Source organism: Nuphar pumila, chromosome 17 (assembly GCF_984573655.1).
Source record: "Nuphar pumila chromosome 17, dmNupPumi1.hap1.1, whole genome shotgun sequence".
In the NCBI taxonomy this organism is placed as follows: domain Eukaryota; kingdom Viridiplantae; phylum Streptophyta; class Magnoliopsida; order Nymphaeales; family Nymphaeaceae; genus Nuphar; species Nuphar pumila.
The window spans coordinates 23,152,198-23,175,239 of record NC_143265.1 but is presented as its reverse complement, the minus strand read 5'-3'; the positions used below and the strand labels follow the sequence as shown (position 1 = coordinate 23,175,239).

The 23,042-nt window shown below is 42.0% G+C and overlaps 1 protein-coding gene across 1 annotated transcript in view; it reads left to right on the top strand.

The window, feature by feature from the left end:
- The window catches only part of LOC149811796 (putative V-type proton ATPase subunit H), a 163,480-nt gene that overhangs the window by 30,714 nt on the left and 109,724 nt on the right, over positions 1-23,042 (top strand). Inside the window, exons 6-7 of the mRNA XM_089993425.1 lie at positions 11,378-11,445; positions 11,531-11,645. Coding sequence (XP_089849551.1) covers positions 11,378-11,445; positions 11,531-11,645 — 183 coding nt within the window. The remainder of the gene's footprint in view (positions 1-11,377; positions 11,446-11,530; positions 11,646-23,042) is intronic.

Sequence of the window (23,042 nt, the reverse complement as noted above, 5' to 3'; positions counted from 1 at the left end):
TATCAAATATAGAAAACTACTGACCTGCAAAAGCCTGCGCATGGTTTCACATTGCTAGTATTTGTTCCATTCATCAGTTGCATGAGTTATATTGCCCCCTTTTCCTCTACGATCCTTTCTTTTGATTCCTGTTCAATTATGTTTGAGTTCTTACACTACAAGGATGAGGGTCAATAGTGGTGATTTTTTCTCGCAGTTATTGCCCAAAATGTCGCCGCTATAGGCCAATAACGGCGACTTAAAGTCGCTGCCTAGAAATGGCCTTTGTTGGCCAATAGCAATGATTTTTTTGTCTTCATCTGTCACATGGGTGCGGGTGCAGCACTTTCAAAAAACATGGGTGCGGGGGTGCGGCAATATATATATATATATATATATATATATATATATATATATATATATATATATATATATATATATATATATATATGTTGACGACCTGAAAGCAAATGCAGAAACCGAGGCAGAGAGAGAGAGAGAGAGAGAGAGAGAGAGAGAGAGAGAGAGAGAGAGAGAGAGAGAGAGAGAGAGAGACGGCTGTAGGAAACAATAGAACTCGTTATTTGATTAGGGCTCCTCTCTATGTTAAATAGAGAGAGAGGCCAAAGAAGTGAAATTACACGTAAGTCCCTCATTAGAATAAAAATTCAAATAGCCTCTAGTTTAGGAAAACTTAACCATAAAACCTCTTAATCTCAACACTCCCCCTCAAGCTGGAGCATAGATATCGATCATGCTCAGCTTGTCACAACAATAGGAGAAACTAGGCCTCGCAAGGGCCTTGGTAAAGACATCAGCAACTTGATCTTCGGAAGATACATGATCTGTGCAAATATAACCAACCTGAATCAAGTCACGTACATAGTGACCGTCAACTTCAATATGTTTAGTCCTTTCATGAAAAACTGGGTTGTTGGCAATATATGTAGCAACCCTATTGTCACACACCATCACTATAGGTAGGGATACGTTCACCTGAAGTTCGGTCAAAACTGATTTTACCCACATGATCTCAGCTGCGGTCTGAGCCATAGCTCAGTATTCTGATTCGGCACTCGACCTGGCTACAACAGTTTGTTTCTTACTTCTCCAGGTAACAAGATTTCCTCCCACAAAAACACAGAATCAAGTTGTTGACTTTCTATCTTCGATAGACCCCGCATAATCTGCGTCAGTGTAAGCAATAACGTCCAAGGAAGGATTTTGTTTAAATAACAGTCCTTTACCAGGAGATGACTTTAAGTACCTGAGAACCATCATAACTGCATCCCAGTGAGCTTTGGTAGGTTTATCCATGAATTGACTAATTTTACTCACGGCTAATGAAATGTCCGGTCTAGTAACGGTCACATATAACAACTTACCCACCAAGGATCTAAAACTGGTACTATCCACATATTCAAATTTCTCATCGAACATATGAGTTTTGGGATCCATAGGAATGTTAGCTGGCTTCGCTCCTAGCATTCCAGTCTCTTTTAATAAGTCCATCACATACTTTCTTTGTGACAAAACTAAGCCCTCTTTGTTTCTTGCAGCCTCAATACCCAAAAAATATCGAAGGGAACCAAGATCTTTAGTAACAAAATATTCCTGAAGATGATCCTTTGTTGCGAAAATATCTTGGGCACTGCTTCCTGTTAATATGATGTCATCGACATATACCACCATAATCACAATTCCAGAACTAGTTTTCTTGATAAACAAGGAGTGGTCTGAGGCTGACCTAACAAATCCAAAATTCGACATTACCTCAAATAATTTTTGAAACCATGCCCGAGGACTCTGCTTCAAGCCATAAATAGCCTTATTCAACTTGCACACTTTCTGACACTCCCCCTGAACCTCAAAGCCTGGGGGTTGTTGCATATAGACTGTTTCATGTAAATCTCCATACAAAAAGGCATTCTTGACATCCAACTGAGACAAGGGCCATCCATAGTGCACTGCAACAGAGAGAATGAGACGAATAGTGCCAAGACGAGCGACTGGGGAAAAAGTTTCAAAAAAGTCAACACCATAAGTCTGAGTATAGCCTTTTACAACCAACCGGGCTTTGTACCGTTCAATTGACCCATCCGAGTTATATTTAATGGTATATACCCATTTGCAGCCAACAATATCTGCATCAGTTGGAGGATCAACCAAGTCCCAAGTGCCCCTAGAGCATAGGGTATCCATCTCATCCTGCATAGCCTGCATCCATTTGGGGTCGAAGAGAGCCTGACTGTGATGAAGCGGAACAGAGGAGGCATACAAAGCCGAGATAAAATTCTTCATAGATGCCCCAAGATTAACTTCAGAAACAAACTGAGAAATGGGATGAAGGGTGCACTGTCTTTTCCCTTTTCGCAGAGCAATAGGAAGATCCTCATCAAGAGCAGAAGCTTCAGTAAGCTCAGAGATACTTACCTCAGGAGAAGGAGATAATGGGGGCATGGAGGTAGGTGGTAACCTGTGAGTATACACTATAGGAGGGTTTCTGTATCGAGACTCCCCAGAGGATGGAGCCACAAGCTATGGAGTGAACGACTTTAAAAGAAAAGGAGGAATTGGCAGAGGAAAGACATCACCCTGACTCTCTTGTAACCTTGGAGTAGTACTCGTGAAATATGGGTAGACTCAAAGAAGGAAACATCCGCATTGACATACTCTTTATGGGATATAGGGTCATAGCAACGATATCCTTTTTGATTCTTAGGATACCCAAGGAAAACACATTTAATAGACTGTGAAGCAAGTTTATCTCGTTCAGGACCCAGCTTATGTACAAAGCACACACATCCAAAAACTTTAGGGGGGATAGGAAAAAGAGGAGCCTCAGGACGGAGAATTTGGATTGGGATCTGTTCTTCTACAGAACTTGAAGGCATGCGGTTTATAAGAAAACCAGCAGTCAAAACTGCATCTCCCCAGTATGACGCAGGCATATTGGATTGAATCATTAGGCATCGAGCGACATTTAGAATTTGTCTATGTTTTCTCTCAGCCACACCATTTTGTTGGGATGTATGAGGACATGTAAATTGAGGTTGAATCCCTTTATCAGAATAGAATTAAAGCAAGTCTTTGGATTTGAACTCAAGAGCATTATCAGTGCGAACAATTATAACACATACGTCAAATTGAGTTTTTATTTCAACAATCAAAGATTTAAGAATGACAGGGCCTTGAGACCGATCTTTTAACAAGAACACCCACGATAACCTTGAGAAGTCATCAACAATGACCAAATAATAACGACACTGAGACCTACTAGGAATCCTACTCGGACCCTATACATCGACATGAAGGAGGTCAAACAATCTTTGACTCGATGGACTTTGACTAGAGGGAAAAGAGCTTCGGCAATGTTTTCCCAATTGGCATGTTTCGCATGGGAAAGAAACTGAGGGAGGTATATGAGGAATGACTCGACGAAGTTTTGGCATTGGAAGATGACCCAGACGATGATGCCACAATAAAGGACTCGAGGAAGACGTAACAGCAGAATAGACAGACCCCACTGGTTGATGTAGATAATACACACCACCTTCCTCATAGCCGCCACCGATACTCTTCCCTGTAAGCAAGTCCTGAAAAGTGCAACCCATAGGATAAAAAATTACCCTACAATTCAGTTCTTTTGTCATTCGACTGACAGATAATAGATTCTGTGGAAAAGAGGGAGCATGAAGAACATTTGACAATTGAAGGGTAGGGGAAATAGACATGTTTCCCTGCCCTACAATTGGGGAAGAACTGCCATCAGCAAGAACTACCCTTTTTTGATCTAAGACAGGATTTAAATTTAAAAAGTTACACGAATTCCCACACAAGTGACTGAATGCTCCTGAATCAATGATCCACCTACCACCTTGGCCAAGAAGGCCATCTCTTGCCGAGCCTGCAACCTCTGCACCAGGAGGCTTCGAAGCGGATGAACATAAGGCAAGTAGCTCATCATATTCAACCCTGCTAAGAGTTACAGAGTCATTGGAATAATTTTCACCTGGTTTAGCCCCTTGAGCCATAAGATAAAATGATGGGCTTGATTAAAAAAAAGGTACAACCACACGCGCACCCAGTTTGCTGAAAATCCAAATCTGATTCACAACCAGCTATACAACTGGCTATATCTAGTTTTAATTTCACAGATAAACCCTGAGATTCATGACCACCGACTGTAATACGACGACTATTCAAACCCAATATATCACATCCACCTTAACAATGAACTGCTATAGGCAGCATATCACACCACCACCAGAGATAGCACTAAAGACCTGCTCCACACTCCGCAGATCAACGACAGCTGATGGCCTTCACCGAAATACCTTGAAGCTTCAGCACAACTTTCTTCCAGACTTGAGGTCAAACCTAATTCCAGATCAACGTCTGAAAAAAACTTTCAGCAATCCAGATCTCCACCTGATCTGGTTCCACGATCATTAGATTTTTCACTCCACCTTCACGCGACTTCAACCTTCACGCTATCTCCTGGTTGGGTCTTTAAACAGTTTCCAGATCTGGCAGCAGACAACTTCAACTACAACAGAAGGAATATCAGATCTGAATATGATCTGATTTTGAGAAATCTGACTTCGATAGAGAATATCAGATCTGAAGGAATATGCAGGACCACGACTTATATAAGAATCCCTATAGTTTTTTTTCTTCGACAACCAAAACATTAAAGGAATGGCGATATAAGCAGATTAACATCTGTTTTCACAGCACTCCTGCTACTGCCAAAAAAAAATATCACGACACAGCCTGCTGCTTCCACAAACAGAAATTGTTATTAACATTCTGTTTTCACAGCACTAATGCTACGACCAAAAAAAAATCACGACCCAGCAGGAATCACGCCTGCTGATATTCATGTTCTGAAAGTGAACAACCAAATAATATCCGAGAAGAACTCGGCACCCAGATTCACAACCAATGATAGCATGTTATTTCTGGAAAAAAAAATTTCAGGACTCAGCAGGGAACTCAGCAACCATATTCACGACCCACGATGACAGGCGCACGCAGAAGCATAGAATCACGACATCCAAAAACTTTCGGTTGTTTTTTTTTTCAGCAACAAACAAAAACTTTTCATATCCAGATCTTAATGACACACACTCATCGTGTCAAAGATCTATCATCAGAGAAAAAAAAAGGAGCGACACACCTGTTTCCACCTCTTTCAGTTTTATTTGATTTTTTTTTGTTGTGTAGATCGATCACGCTCCCGAGATCTACCGCTCTAATACCATGTTGACGACCTGAAAGCAAATGCAGAAACCGAGAGAGAGAGAGAGAGAGAGAGAGAGAGAGAGAGAGAGAGAGAGAGAGAGAGACGGCTGTAGGAAACAATAGAACTCGTTATTTGATTAGGGCTCCTCTCTATGTTAAATAGAGAGAGAGGCCAAAGAAGTGAAATTACACGTAAGTCCCTCATTAGAATAAAAATTCAAATAGCCTCTAGTTTAGGAAAACTTAACCATAAAACCTCTTAATCTCAACAATATATATTATATATATATATAATTCGACTGGTTATTTCTTGGGAACACCCCTCAGAAAAAATAAGTGACGGAACACAAGTCACATTTACATTCGAAAAACAACTCGCATCTCAAAATTTTCAGCTCATTAAACTCAGGGTGGTGCTGCAGTGACAGAACAAACACTCCACAACAACATATGGCCGGCTATAGGGTCGAATGAGATAGGTCCCACTATCCTAAACGAGGTCCTCCAGTTTGAACACAGGAAGGTTATCGCCTAGCTTGCTTATCAAAGAAAAAACATAACTTGTCATTAAGAGGTTAATCATTTATAGATTACAAGAAACCTATGTTTTACAGAATAATTAACTTTATAATGTTTTAATAACGGCTCACGCTTTCATTGACAACTTTACAGAATATCAGAAACCTATTCATAATGGCCATTTTCTGGCACACATATAGGGCCCAATGTTCACATAACAGTTCCAAAAAACAGCAGAAACCAACAAGAAGATAACCTGGGTACAAGTGCCTTTGCGGGTGTAGGTTTGCAAGTAAGGGTATAGTGATTGAGAGTGAGAGAAGAGAGACTAAGAGTGATGGAGAGCTCGTGAGACTGAGAGAGCGAGTGAGAGTGGGAGAGAGAGACATACCTGATAAGTGAGGAGGAGCGGCCGGAAGGAGTTGGAGAATGTTGGCGTCGGCGAAGTCATCGGAGGCGATGTCGACGTTGGCGTCGACGAAGTCATCGGAGGCGATGTCGGCGTTGGCTTCAGGAGGGAGGCTGGGGAGGAGGATTAGGGCAAAAGAATTTTGCCTTAATCCTCCTCTTCTCAAGCAATAAAACATTTTTTTTTCAGTCTTAAATTTGGACAAAAATGACCTTGGCTGCGTTGACTACACCCAGGGTCCGTTGACTGCACCGGGTGCCGCACTCGCGTTGCATCGCGTTGACGCGGGTGCGGCACCTGTTTGGCCGAATCCCTGTGACTTAGGTCTTCATTAAAGGGTGAACCATTAAAGGCGGCCCAAAAGTCGGCCATATATCCAATATCGACGACTTTTTATCGCCGCTATAGGCAATAGCAGTGACTTTTGGTTGCTGCTATTGGTTCACCCTTTAATGGAGAAAAAAAAATCGCCTCTATTGGCCAACAAAGGCCATTTCTTGGCGTCAACTTTAAGTCGCCGTTATTGGCCTATAGCGGTGAAAGAAAATATATATCAGTCCTGGACATTCACATATATAATATATATCAGCATGTGAAATGCCTAATGGAATAAGTCCAGGTCTAATCCGACGTGGTAGGGGTCTGCCTAACCCCAGCTTGCCAATAAAAATAATAGTGCAATGGCACCCCCTCTACAGTTCATCAATGTCCACAACAATAAATTAGTTCAATAAGTGAAAACTATAAAGAAACAAGGGAAATGAAAAAGAAAAATAATAAAATCCTTCTTGCCTAGAATCCAATTTAGAAACTCTTAACAAGCATGGGTACGAATTCTGAGGCTGAATTACTTAAAAGGTTTTGAACTCAATATAATATAGCAAATACAATTTCCATAGACAAGCCCGGTCAACAATCACCTTTCTCAAATGTTTGATCAACTTTCATTCTCTTATGTATGCCTATGAAAGCTTAATATAAGAAAGGATGGGGTTGTGTGGCACTAAGCTACATGCAAGAAGTAGCTGTCACATAATATGACAATACACGAATGCTACATCAATGAAAGTCTAAATGAGACTTGATGCAAGCTGCAATTCCTCAACAAAGTCCCTAAAATACATAAAGTAGTATAACTTGCCTGTATACAAGTGATTAGCATCAAGAAGAATTCTTGTTTTCCATAAGAAGCATTGAAATTGAGATTTACAGAGAGGTGTGCAAATGAACAGGAAGGTTAAAGGTTTTTTTGTTTATGAGTCGCTCGACAAATATAACAGGAAGACTTTGTAAAAAGAGCCTACATGCTTGATATGAATGCAATAGGAGTTCTAGCTTCCATAGAAAATATGAATGCAATAAAAAAATCAACTCATCACAACCGTCGTTCAATTCATTGCAATCAGAAAAGAAAATACATTCATGGGAATTATTAAGAGAAGAATATTGCAAATTGGGAAGTCCGCTGCACTTAAAAATATTTTTGATTCAGTCTAACATTAGAAGTAAATTTTGATTATAAACCACTGGAAAAGGATTCAAAGTAAATGACAAAACAATAAAGGAAACAAACATTTGAGAAGCATGTGTCTGACATAAGGATAGAATAGCACTAGAATCATGAACCCTAGAAGCAAATTTTGCCACTAAAAAAATATGAGATGCTTCAAACTATACTTTGAATAACAGTCCAGAAAAGTCCAAAAAAACCAAAGCATGGGCAATAATCAATGGTTACATCCACAGAATTAATCATGAGACAACACTTACCCCAAACATATAAGTGGAAGATAGGACCCAAATCCTCAACATCTGTTTTATGCCTAACAACAGTACGATGAAGGGTGAATGCTATTGTTGTGGTCCATAGAAACGATTCAACACAAAAGAAATGTGTGTTGTATCCCTGTGCATAACAGAAAAATCCTTTTGATGGATCCCTACAGCATAATAAGTAACACAAACATGAGTAAGCCAAATTGCTCTTGTCAGAAACAATGTGAAACAAAATCATTGGTACCAATATTTGTGTCCTGCCGGCAGCTATTTTTTGTCCAACAACATTTGCATAGAACAGACCAGAAATAGCAGGCACAAAGACATCACTATGATTACAGTTGTAGAAGACAAACATATAAGAAAGGTAAGAAAGTGACCCCAAAATCTATTTGACAGTAGAAAATAATAAAGTCTATCACAAGCTCCAATAGGTAGATCAAGATAATTGGAACAACCATGAAGATTTAATCATATGGTCAAGCAAAGAATTGGCAAGAGTTTAATGCTGAGGAATTGTAATATCTATCAAGCAAACATATTGCAAAGCTAAATTCAATATTCTAATAGTAAGTAAAAAAATACAAAAAATACCACACCGATAAAAAAATTGATTCTTTATGATTAGAGTGTATATTTTTCAGTTACCTTTGGTGCATTTCCACTGAATGTCACATATTATGTAACAAATCTTTGAGTTCAACTCCACATATCTGTAATATCTCAAGACAAGCTTAAGAGCATTATCAAATGCATAAATTTGAGTCACATCAGCTATTCTAGAAAATATAAAAAGAAATTAGATTTTTTTTTCCAAAAATCATAATAGTCTAACCTCTGATCAAGAATTATCCCTAATAGGTAACGAGCTAAGCTAAACCAACAAAAAAAGTTGAATAAATAGAACCAACCTAGTAAGTAGAATCAGTATCACCAAACAAAGAGCTAAGAACAAATGAACCAACTCAACAATAAAACCACTACAAGAAATATACGAAGCAGGGGGAAAGAATAAACAAAATACTTATCACAAACCATCAACATTCCACTAAGCTCACAAGATAAATCAAGGCAAGCTCATACTTAATCACAACACAAAAAACCCCCTAAAAACATAACAAAGGATTCAAAATCATAGCACTAACAAACCAAGAAGCATATAGAGGGTGACCAAGCCAGCCAGATAGGAGGCAGTCGCTTTCACAAAGATATTACATACAGAAAGAACCCCTTCCACCAACCGACAATGGGAAACAGACACCACACACAGACTATATCCATCCCTGCAGCAGTATGTTAAACATGCCTTAGTTTTTTCAATAAGCAAAAGTATCAAGAAGGAAGAATAATAAACAATATGCATACGAGATACATTAATTAGATGGGATTTGGGATTTCCAGTAGGGGACCTCATGCATTAGTTAGATGGAAATGGGAGTGCTATGCAGAGGGATTTCCAATAGGGGACCTCATACATATGGGTTGTAAAGGAAAAGGGGATCTATGGTTGAGAAAGTGTGCATATGCAGAGAAATCCACACGCTCGCAGAGGGCAGAGAGAGGGTCACTGGAGGTTCGTTGATCGTCGAAGGTCCAGTAGAGAGAGAGAGAGAGAGAGAGAGAGAGAGAGAGAGAGAGAGAGAGAGAGAGAGAGAGAGAGAGCCCAATGGGGCCCTAATTATAGACTCTATAACGGCGACTTTGCATGTTGTTATTGCCGTTATATAGTAACTATATAACGACGACATGCAAAATCACCGTTATAGAGTAATTATATAACGACGACATACAAAGTCGCCGTTATATAGTAAGCCTATTAACGAAGACATTCAATGGCCATTAAATATTGTCGTGAAAGTGTTTTAACGACAATATTTAATGGACATTAAATATCGCCATTATAGACTCAGCAATAACGGCGATATTTAGAGTCGCCGTTATAGACTGCGTCTATCACGACGATATTTAAAGTCATCGTTATAGACTGCATCTATCACAGCGATATTTAAAATCAGTGTTATAGAATGCATCTATAACAACGACTTTTGTGGCACCGTTATTGCCTGGTTTTTAATGGCGACTTTGTTTGTCGCCGTTAAAAATACTGTAGTGTTAGATTTCCCATGAAGATTCCTTGCATTCTATTTTAATGATTTATCTGGCCATAGTGGCTTCTCGTTGAGTGATGGCTCATAAAGAAATATCTCTGTCCTTGAGCTGACCACGGTTTCTCTGTTTGACTTTTGGATAAGATTATCAGTCTTGGTCACATTCAGAGATTTTCTCGATGAGCCAACTCTATTGATATTATGTGCATCTTCAGTTGATGTTATTTGAATAAAATATTTCCTTTTCTTGCTTTACAAAAGCTATATGTTCCTTTTCCTTTTCATAGTAAGAGTGCATACTTTAATCTTTTGATTCCTTGATAGTTAATACCATGGTTGCCAATTGAGGAAGCGGGAGCAGAAAGCGATACGGGAAGCGGGAGCGGGAAGCGAGGCACTTTCAAAATTTTAGGAAGCGGGGAAGCGTGGGACCACTTAGGACCGATTCGGGAAGCGTCTCGGAAGCGACCTAGGAAGCGTCTCGGAAGCGAGGGGGAAGCGAAAAAAATAAAAATAAAAAATAAAAAATACAAAAAATTGAAAAAACAAACAAACAGGGGAAGCGAGGGGGAAGCGTGATGGGAAGCGCGCTTCCCATTAAAGGGAAGCGCGTCCCCCATTAAAGGGAAACGCGTCCCCCATTAAAGGGAAGGGCGCTTCCCAAAAAAGGGGGACACTTCCCCCCCACGCTTCGGAAGCACAATGTTTCGCGCTTCCGAAGTGCGCTTCGGGGAAGCGCGCTTCCCCTTTTAGCTAGGCGCTTCCGGTAACCCTGGTTAATACTGATCCGTATCCATTATAGGGAGCCTTTCTGCCTGTTATATGCAAATTTCTTGAATCTTCCCTTTTTGTACCTTTTTTTAAATTTACAAACTTTGTTTGATATGCTTTTCAATGCTTTTTATTTCCAAGTATTATGATATATATATAGGATAATAATAGCTTTCCTTACTGAAACTCTGCTTTGGCCATTGCATGTTACTAGGATCTGGAATGTTAGTCTCAGGTTCTGCTTTTCCTTGTTTATTTAAAATGCTCATGGTTTTGCAATTTCTGAGTGTACTCTAATTGAATTTGTTGTGTGTTTCTTTTTGTAATTGGCTTCTTAAAGTTACACAATCAGCATTTGTTTCTATATCCCAGTGGCAATTATTTGATCTGGTACCTTTGTAGATTATGATAGTAGAAATTTACCTTTATTATGTTATATTTCTCGATTTCCTATTATGCATATATGGCTGCAAAACAGTGACTAAATGAGGAAAAGGAAAACAATAAGAATATAGAATAACACAGAACCTGAGAAAACAAATTATCCTGATGTTGTCTTCACACTTTCAGGTTGCTTTGGGAAGGTAATTGGTTCATGCAGGAGAAAAGCTGTAAAATATTGGCTTTGATAGTGAGGTATATGCATTTCTTATCAATTTTGCATAGTGGAATACATGACGTTTAATGATTATAACTGTTTGATACTGTTTCTTGTTATTAGTGCTCGGCCAAAAGCTGATGGAACTCTTCCAAATGGAGAAGCCTCCAACTCAAAGAAGAAGATTACATCTATTGATGATGTACTGAAGGGCTTAGTAGAATGGTTTTGTTCTCAGGTAGTCCTTTCTGTTCAGAATTTCAATATAGAAAGCTGTGATTTTTCATAAACTATATTATTCGAAGCATCCTGCCTTAACCTTGAATATAAGAAACCGAGGTTGCTTTCTCATGTTTCTGTGATGGTTACACCAAAACAAGTTAGACTTGTACTCACAGTACACATGCAATGCAAATAAAGGGAAATTTTAAAACACACCTAAAGTTTTGGCAATAATTAAAAATGCACCCAAGTTTTAAATATTGTTAAAAACATACCTTACTAATTTCATGGTTAATTAAAAAGGTCCAGAAAGAACTTCTATTATTTTTAAGAATTCATGGCAGAAACAGTTTCACCAGCCGTTACATTTAGAACCATGAAAAGGCCAGCAAGCAATATTGATGGATCAATGATCACTGCACTTTCAACTACAGTAGGCTAAGTAACCCCCAATTCATCAGCCTCACTCAAAAGGACTGCCTCCACCTTCCAAAACCTTGATTGACTTCAGGTTGATGCTCCCTCCAGCAGATTGGACAAACTGATGCCTTCAACAGCCAGAAATCAACATATTGTGAATGGAACCTATGCTTACAAATTATAACAACCTACACCTATCATTCCTTTGGAAGCCCTCAAAGCAAATGGCACAAAGAATATGGATGCCCTTTTCCCCATCATGATTGCAATGAAACCAAGGAAGCCTCTTAACTCATCTTTACTCATCCCAGCAAGGCCACCATGGTTTCTATCCGCCCGCATCATGCTAATCCCACTCCTAAGTGCCCTCCCCAAAGCGTGTATATACAGAGCATCAACAAATCCCAATATCCAGTTAGGGGTTTTGGCCCAGAGACAGAGTAGAGAAAGGGTAAGCTCCTTCACTTCATGCCTTTGCTCGCGTAGGTGCTAGGAAGAAAAGTTCTGTAGTCATTGGGGGATGGGAGGGCTGCCGACCAATGAAGGCGCTAGGATAGAGATATGCCCAGCACAAACAACTCCCCCCAAAAAGAAGTTCTACCCAGCTACTAGGGGGGTCAGAGGGCCTGAAAGAAACCTTCATTTGTCGATTGATAGTTACCAAGAGCAAGGAGTGAAGCCTTGGGGAATGATCGATGCGCCATTTCGAAACCTTCTTTCTTATTGGAACAAGATCGTTCCGCTTCGCAAAGCTAGGGCTTTCATGTAAGAGAGAGAGGCATTTTTTTTTTCACTTTTGAATAACAGTTTGATGGGAAATGGAATGAGAAGTCATCTCCTGGTGAAGGCAACTCTAACACTAGAAGATGAACAGGGGTGGGAAAGAAGAATGTGGTAAACTCAATGTGTAACGCCCCCAAAATCCCCGATGTGTAACTTTTTACGAAAAGTTTGAAGGCTTTGTAATCGATCCTTTTTTAGAGTTTAAAATGGCAGTTCAGCGAAAAATGTTGTATGAAATAATAAGTCAATGAACTTTGGGCGCATTATAGGCGAACTTTTTTTTACACAATAGATTTGTATCTCTGTATAAGTATTTAAAACCACATGGATCAAAAACAAGGTTTTTGATAATTTAGAGTTTATACAAAAGAGGAATTTCCAAAGGAAGCCTTTATGCAAAATTACAAAATATGCTTAGGAACGAAATGTCAGAGAAAGAGTGGGATCTTGATATCATCGCGTCATCACGCCATCGCCTGCCGTTTCAACGTAATCATCACCTGTAACTCATAAAACGGGCCAGACTTATAAAAATTCTGGTAGGTGCATAGATAACAAAAATTCATAACAAAACTAACATATACATTATTCCTTTCGTGATGTGCGGTTCAGAATAAGCAAAATGAGCATGATAATTTTGTTTCGATATTAACTGTCCTTAGAGTACGCACAGGAGAAATATAGAAACAACTGAGACTGCACAACTGAGACTGCTTGGAGGTTTGTTATTTTTTGTATTTTGATACCCCAGACAACTAGCTGAATCCGCTCGTAAGGGGACGGCCAGTGACCGAGAGAGAATTCCCTAGAAGCATTTGTGGCAAGGGAAGCATCCAACTTCTGCAGAAATCCATGTGATCTACCACCTAGGATAATTTTTGGTAGCCCGATCCCCTAACTCTGATGACCAGGGATACAAAGTTCAATTGCTACTCGAGGAGTGTAGTTGTTAACAACCCGTCCATTGGAGTTTTTATACCATCCCATCCTCTCCCTTGACGGAACCAAAGAGACGAATGAGTATGTTAGGTTCTATTTTAATTGACGACTAATTATACATGCTCTGGTCTTTTAAACCAAATCGAGCATCTTGCGTGTGAAGGCGATCATCATCATTTATGTGATTTCCTTTTTAGCATTATGCATTTGCACGTTACGAGGTTACCATAAACCTCTCATCCAATCATCGTAGTACTAACATGCCGTGCATGTTTGATGGTATTATTACGATGAGAGGGATATCAGTGTCTTAGAAAGAAACCCCAACATCATTTAGAAATTTTTTGAGTTCCGTGCTTTAGGGCGGGAATATCCGAGTCATTTCGGATACCAAAACTAAGGACTGAACGTACGTACCACTTAGGGCTACGTAGTCGAAGCCTTTCTGTTACGCAAATTTGAGGGAAAGACTCGATTGCGAATATGCAAACGCCAAATATTTGTTTTGCTTTTCAAGATAACGATTAATACGAGCTTTGAAATCTCTTATGTGAAAACTTTTTTGAAATTAGAGACTTGGCAAGGATGTGCAATTCTACATCTTTAAATGCAAGCGTAACATAAGGTAGGCCAGAGTGTGCATAACTGCGTACTTTACAAAGTTATATATATATATATATATATATATATATATATATATATATATATATATATATATATATATATCAAAGCTAAGCTTGTGCACATTATGGCGTGGCCGTAAAATAAATGACATAAAGCAAGACTCGATGTGCGAAACCACACATTGAGCTAAATAAACTGCGTAAGTGATGCACGATGTATGAAACCATACATCGGCTAAATAAATTGCGTATGCAATGCACGATACACGAAACTGTACATTGACCTAATAAATTGTGTAAGCAGTGCACGATGTACGAAACCAAACATCGACCAAATAAATTGCATAAGCAGTAGCCTGTGTACATAACAACGTAGCGGCAAGGTAAATGACATAATTTTAAAAGGAGAAGAACACACAAAACTGTCTTTGAGTTAAAAGCATATATATATATGTGTATCTAGTTAGAAGTATTTCGTCATTTTCTCTCTTATGCAACTTTTCCCTACTCACTGATGATTCTGAGCGTAGGTTTTCAAGGGCTCGTGCCTTGGTGAGCGTGTCACGTCCGTTGTGCTGGCGTGGAGCGCTAAAAGATGGTATTACTTATCGGGATGATGATTGCATCGCACGGGTCAAACCCGAACTCGGATTGAGCCGAGCTCGGTAAAAGAGGCAGGGGGTACGACTGTGGCTAACCTTGTCGGGGCTCAGCTAAGCGGGGTGCGACAAGGGGTGCATGCGCACTTCCGCCCTGCCGGAAAACATGCAGGGAAGAGAGAGGGAGTAGCAATCGTTAGGTTGCTGCTGCCTCTAGGAAAAACAAGAGGCTCGACTACTAGGCCGAGTCGGGTCTGTCCCCCAAACCAGACAGGATCAAGCCTAGACTCAGTCCTTCAACTGAGAGAACCAGGCTGGGTTCAATTCAAACCAAGCTAAGCTCGGTAAGGTGACTCAAGGAGGGCGGCCCACGACATGTGGGTCAATTGAAAAACAGGGCGGAACAGAGGGGGGCAGGCCGACAAATGGCTTCGAAGGGGAGCCAGTGAGAGGCGAGAGAGGGCAGGAGGGGCGGCGCCCTCCTGTCGACAATAGAAAGAAGAGGAGGGAAGAGAGAGGGAGCAGCGTACCTGGGGGAGGTAGCGCTGGTCCAGGTTGCGTCAGCATGAGGAGAGCTCTGGCGAGAGAAGGGGTCGAGTAGAGAGAGGAGAGAGAGTCGATGTGCGGGAGGGGGGGGGTTCGATTTCGTAAAGAGCCTCCCCCCCACCCCTTGCGGTGGTTTAAATAGGCCACGACGTGCGTGGCTGGGAACCAAATCTGGTTGGATCCAAATAATTTTTTTTTTGAAAAACTCGAATCTTACATCTTATACCTCTTAAATTAATTTTGTCCTCGAAATTTTACAGAAGTTAAAACTTAAGGAAACAAGTTAGGGTATTTTTCTCTAATGTTGGCTTTAGTTTCCCATGTGCATTCCTCAATTCCATGAGGCTGTCAACGAACCTTGACTAGAGAGATAATTTTCTTTATCTTTGCACCTGGTTTCGTCTATCCACGATCTTTACTAGTCTTTCTTCAAAAGTTAAGTCTTCTCGAATGTCCACGTCATTATAATGAATGATGTGTGGCTGGTCATGAACGTACTTCCTTAGCATGGATACGTGAAAGACGTGGATTTGCACATACTGAGGAGGTAGTGTCGTACGGTATGCCGCATTGTCGATTTGATCTAAGATTTCGAATGGTCCGACATATCGAGGACTTAGCTTACCCTTTTTCCTAAATCGAAAATCACTTTTGGTCCGTGATACCTTGACAAAAACTCTATCCTCGATCGAAAAAGTGAGTTCTCGACGTCGCTGATCAATGTAACTCTTTTGCCGACTTTGAGCAGTCTGAAGTCTTTCTTGAATCAACAGGACTTGTTGAGTATAGTGTTGTAGAACGATTGGTGAATCCATTGTTTGCTTGTCAACCTCGTCCCAGTAGACCGACAATCGACAAGACCTCCCATATAATGCTTCGTATGAAGCCATCCCAATGCTAGCGTGTTAGCTGTTATTGTACGCGAATTTCGCAAGACTTGTGTGTGAATCCCAATCCCCTTTCCAGTCCATCATGCATGCTCGAAGCATGTCTTTCAGAGTTTGTATTGTTCGTTCTGATTGTCCATCGGTTTGTGGATGGAAGGTCGTACTGAATTTTAACTTCGTACCCAAGGCTAGTTGTAATTGTCCCCAGAACCTCAAAGTGAATCGTGGGTCACGATCAGAGATAATCGAGACCGGGACTCCATGCAATCTCACAATTTCTCTGACGTAAAGGTCTGTCAGACTATCCAATGTTTGGTTGATGCAGATTGACAGAAAATGAGCAGACTTGCTGAGTCTATCAATGATCACCTAAATCACATCATGTTGCTTTCAAGTTCTTGGCAGACCAACAATAAAATCCATAGTGATGTCTTCCCACTTCGATTGCGGAATCTCCATTTGCTGCATCACTTCGCCAGGCACGTTAGCGAGAGAACAAGGATTTACCATGGACGATTTGCAATAATACTTAGGAAACCATTTCTTCTATTAAAAGAGAGTGTCAGGTTTGTACAAAATTTGGATTTCCTCCAGAAAAACTGTAACAAAAACCAAAATGTTCAGGAGAAGAACTACAAGAAGAAACAGTGGATCCTGAAGTCATCTCGCAATCGCGTCATCGCCTGTGATGCACCTATTCGTCACCTGTACCCATGAAATGAGTTAGTTTTGCGAAAAACTAGTAGGTGAGCACAAAAACAGAAAGAATTAAATTAGGCATAAATAATTTATGCAGTAGGTAGTAACGAGCAAACTAAGCAGATAAACCAGAGAAACAAGCTAAGTACAACAAACTGAAAGGTGAGCATGCTCAATTTAGTTATTACTTGTTAACCGGCCATGCGGGTACATAGCACGTGAGTCGAAACAGCCGAGACCAAGCCGAGTGTTCATTATGTTAAGTATTTTAAGATACCTCGGTTGTCTGACTGAATCCTATTCCTATGGAGACGACCGATGGTCGAGAGAGTAAGTCCCCAAGGCCTGATAGGGATGTAATGAAGTGCCGGATGAAGTCTCCAAGAGCAAAACAAGAGAGCACGCACATACACAAATAGCCACTAATGGCAAAAGAACAACACAACCACTTAAAGTGGTAAGGCACCCAAAAGAAGAGGAAAAATATATATTCCACTCAAAAGGCTTCAAAGAAGCATACATTACAATGGGGAGAAACCCCTTTATTTATAGACAAAAGAGGAGGCCTTGGAAGGGCTCCTAGAGGGACGTTGGAGCCCTTCCAACGGTCATAAATATGACCGTTGGATGCTCCAACATCCTCCTAGGTGGGGCCCATTCCAAGGTGGAAAAGAAAAAGAATAAAGAAAATAAAAAGAAAGAAAAAAAGGAAATAAAAGAAAAGGAGAAAAGTTACAATATGCGATAAGAAGTAAAAAGACTGTTTTACCCCTATATGGGTCTATTTACAAAAGATATAAATATATATATATATATATATTTATATATGTAGATAGACACATAAACATATATATAATTAATATATATATGTGTATGTGTCGTGATCTATATATATAAATATATATATGTACAACATATTTTAACAGGTAGTAACGAGCAAACTAAGCAGATAAACTGGAGAAACAAGCTAAGTACAACAAACTGAAAGGTGAGCATGCTCAATTTAGTTATTACTTGTTAACCGGCCATGCGGGTACATAGCACGTGAGTCGAAACAGTCGAGACCAAGCCGAGTGTTCATTATGTTAAGTATTTTAAGATACCTCGGTTGTCTGACTGAATCCTATTCCTATGGAGACGACCGATGGTCGAGAGAGTAAGTCCCCAAGGCCTGATAGGGATGCATCAAATTTCTGCAGAAGTGTTAGGCTAACTATTGTAGCCCCAATCCCCCCCTAACCTCCGATGATTGGGGAAGACAGGTCTTTTGCCCGTAAAAAGCCATCAATGGTCTGTCCATCGGAGTTGATACCCTTCGTCCTCTCTCTTGACGAAGCCAGGTTGAATTGAGCGCGATGGAGTTTCTTAGCCGTTGCCTCATTCTTCATGCTCTGGTCCATTAGACCAAAACGAGTATCTTGCCTATGAAGGCGATCCCATTTTTTTTTGTGTTTTCCAACAACGTGCACAAAGTACTAATCGAGGTCATAAGACCATCTCATCCAATCGTCGTAGTACTAGCATGCCTCACACGTTCAAGAGTACACTACGAAGAAAGGGATATATGTCCTCAATAGGAGCCTCAGGAGTGTGTTTTACAAAGATATAATGTTTTAAAAAGTTATTTTAACATTCTAAATCTTTCGAAACGATCAACAACTTGCCTACATATGACATGTGATTTTCTCGAATCTCGCATCCGATGACGCAGTGTCTGGGTGTTATGCACGTTTCGACACTGGTCTTGGTAAATGGGCTTCGCAAAAGAACCCATCACCCAACAACTTGATCTTGTTCCAGATCAAGGATTTTCCCAAAACATATCAGGTAAAATAGTGGAAAAAGTATTCCTCCCGAATACGCTGAGTCGATGGCAAGGCAAAAACGAAAGACAATAATGCGAAAAGCAAGAGCCTGGGCGCGAAGCGTGACGGCAAACAGAAACAGGAAATGCGAAAGCAAAGGACAAGGATCGCGAAACCACATCATTGAATTAAAAGACAGTAAGTAGTAAATACGAAAGCAAACGTCTGGGCGCAAAGCGCGACGACAAACAGAAACAGGAAATGCGAAAGCAAAGGACAAGGATCGCGAAACCACGTCCTTGAATTAAAAGACAGTAAGTAGTAAATGCGAAAGCAAAAGCCTGGGCGCAAAGCGCGACGACAAACAGAAACAGGAAATGCGAAAGCAAAGGACAAGGATCGCGAAACCGCGTCCTTGAATTAAAAGCGTACTTATATACGTATATGCATATAAATATGTAATTAAGTCCTTTCAATCTTTAATTATTTAAGCTCGATTTAATTATTTAAGTCCTTATGCAACTTCTCCTACCTTGGGGTATTGCGAGGAAGAAGTCGTCTACGAGCGTAGGTGATCGTTGGTTTAGTGCGCGGGGCGCGAACGGGCTCCGTTGCGTAACACTGCAAAAGTACGTTGTTTAACATGCATAATACGAATAAGGATAGGGAGAAGACTCGATTTCTCTGCAACTTAATACAGGGGTCATCGGCCCCTACAGTTATGAAAAAGAACGGGGTAGGGTCCAATGACCCATGCCGCCAAAGGAGACAAGTGCAGGGGCCATCGGCCCCTGTCGGATATTTTAAAGAAGGGCAGGGGCCATCGGTCCCTGCCGTGATAAAAGTAAGAGGGGTAGGGGCCTTCGGCCCCTGCTGGGTCTTCAAAAAGAGGGGCAAGGGCCTTAGGAGGCCCTTGCTGGGTTTTAAAGAAAGGAGGGACAGGAGCCTTCGGCTTTTGCTAGATTTTTTAAAAAGAAAGGGGCAGGGGCCGATGGCCCCTGCCCAGGAAACAAGAAGAGAGAGGGAACGCAGGGGCCAAAGGCCCCCTGCGGCCTAACAGGAGAGGAGGCAGGGGCCAATGGCCCCTGTCGAGCTTTTGCTCGACAGAAAAATGTGACAGGGGCTATCGACCTTTGCTGGGTTTCCAAGAAATGAAGCAGGAGCCGAAGGCTCCTGCTTCCTTTCTTAAAGGAAGGCAGGGGCCATCAGCCCCTACACGAAAGAGAAGGGCAGGGGCCATGGCCCCTGCCAGAATACTAAAAAGGCTGCCCCCTTCCTGCTAAAAAAAAGAAGGCAATGGGGGCGGTGCCCCTTGCCTGACGGAAAAGGGAAGAGGAAGGCACGGCAGGGGCTGCCGGCCTCCTGCCGGCCTTCCGGCGAACCCAAAGGAAGAAAAGAGGGGGGAAAACGAGAGGAGAAGGGGGTATTACCTGGGTTGCCGAGGGGAAGGGAGGTCGCCGGGGAGTGGTTGCCGTGAAGGGAGCTCGCCGGAGAGTGGTTGTCGAGGAGGGGCTCGCCGGCATCAGCAATGAGAGAGAGATGGAGTTGGGGAGATGAGAGACAGGGGACAGAGGGGAAGAGACGAGAGAGAGAGAGAGAGAGAGAGAGAGAGAGAGAGAGAGAGAGAGAGAGAGAGAGAGAGAGAGAGAGAGAGTCGGGGGGTCGGGGGAGAGGCTCGTAAGCCCTCCCCTCTCCCCTCTCGTCCTTTTAAAAGGAGGGGCGCACACAAGACCCGCCCCCTGTGTCGCCGGTGATCCCCCCCCTCTGTGGGCTGCCAGCCCCTCCGAAAACCCTTTTCGAGGGGCTGGGCACGGGTTGAATCCTGGTCGGGTCTGGACTCGACCCGGGTTCGATCTCTCGCTTTTTTTTTTAACTGGGTTTTACATCCAACCCTCCTTAAAATAATTTCGTCTTCGAAATTAAATTGAACTTATCGATCAAAGTACAAGTCAGGGTATTTCTCCCTAATAACAGAGTCAGGCTCCCATGTACATTCCTCTATCCCATGGTGCTTCCAACGCACCTTTACAAGAGATATCGTCTTTGATCTAAGCACTTAATCTCGACGATCAACGATCTCGACTTGTCTTTCCTCGAAAGACAAATCCTTCTGAATGTCTACATCATCATAATGGATGATGTGTGATGGGTCGTGAATGTATTTCCGAAGCATGGATACGTGAAAAACATTATGGATCTGAGCGTACTGAGGAGGTAAAACCACACAGTACGCTGCTTTACCAATCCGCTCCAGGATCTCGAACGGTCCGACAAACCTAGGGCTTAGCTTTCCCTTTTTCCCGAACCGAAATACGCTCTTTGTGGGAGATACCTTAACAAAAACCATATCTCCCGTCGAGAAGGTGAGCTCTCGACGACGACGATCCGCATAACTTTTCTGCCGACTCTGTGTAGTACGGAGTCGCTCCTGTATCATCTGCACCTGTTGAGTGTAGTGTTGTAGCACTACAGGAGATTCCATCCTTTGCTCGCCAACCTCGTCCCAGTAGAGAGGCGAACGACAGGGTTTTCCATACAAGGCCTCGTAAGGGGCCATCCCAATGCTAGCGTAATAACTGTTGTTGTACGTGAATTCGGCTAGACTAGTATGAGAATCCCATTCTCCCTTCCAGTTCATCATGCACGCACGCAACATGTCCTCCAAAGTCTGAATTGTGTGTTCAGACTGTCCGTCAGTCTGAGGGTGAAAAGCGGTGCTGAATTTTAAATTGGTACCCAAAGCGATTTGAAGTTGTCCCCCAAACCTGGAGGTAAACCTCGGATCACGATCGAAGATGATAGATACAGGAACACCGTGCAACCTCACAATCTCACGAATGTAGAGGTTCGGAAAACTGTCTAAAGACTGACTAATACGGATAGGAAGGAAATGAGCCGATTTGGTGAGTCGGTCAACGATCACCCAAATCGCATCGTTCTTTCTTCGAGTCCTAGGCAAACCGACGATGAAGTCCATAGTGATGTCTTCTCACTTCCATTGTGGGATCTCCATTTGTTGCATCACTCCGCCAGGTCGTTGATGCTCGATCTTAATATGTTGGCAAGTCAAACACTTAGAGATGTATTCGGCCACGTCCCGCTTCATTCCGCTCCACCAATATATGCGCTGCAAGTCTTTGAACATCTTCGTGCCTCCCGGGTGAATCGTATATTTGGATTTATGGGCCTCTACGAGAATCTTGTCTCTCAAAACAGGATCATCTAGGACCCAAAGATGATTTTTGAGCCAAATGCTTCCATCGTCCTTAATTCGGTCTAGAAGGATAGCACAGGCCGACAAATGTCGATCCGCCAAGACCACGTCCAAAGCTGACACGTAGGTCGCATAAATAGTGTTTTTCCCAATCGGGTTATAGACGTTGAGAGCATTATCTAACAAACTTACAGGTACGTGCAAGAGTTCGACAAATTTTACAGAAATAAAAGAATGAGTGGCACCGCAATCAAAGAGTACGAAAGCTGATTTGTTAGCAATCAAGATGGTACTTTGCACACGCTCGCCTTTGGTCAGCTGTTCGATCGTGGCAGTGTAAACACGTCCCGGTGCTTTCTTCTGACCGCTGGACTGTGGTTGCTGCGCCTGGTAAGAATGTTGCTGTTGTTGCGGTTGCGGCGGTGGTCGGGGGAGCAGAGGTGCTCCACCATTCCGTCTGAGGTCGTCAGCCGCCTTCTTGCGGCACTCGCGTGCGAAGTGGCCCATCTTGCCACAGTACAGGCATCCGCCTGTAATAAGAGGGCATGCCTGCCCAGGGTGAGGTTGTTCGCATTTGGGATAGACATCGCTCGCCTGCTGTCGGGAGGGAGGGTTGCCCTGAGGTCGCTGACGTTTTGAAGGAGGATATTGCTTTCTTCCACCTTCCTTGTTTACGAAAAAGGGCGGTCGCTTGGTTTGACCGTCGGAGGGATATTTCTTTTGATCGCTACCCGCAACGGGTGGCTTCTTGCTTTGGGTTCTCTTGGAGCGCTCCCAATCCTCGGTTAGGAGAGTGGCTGCAGCAATGACTGCGGAGAAAGTTGATGGCATGCTGTTAAGGACCCTTGGTCGGAGTCCTTCCTTCAATCCGCGGATGAATTTTCCTGCCCGCTCGCGA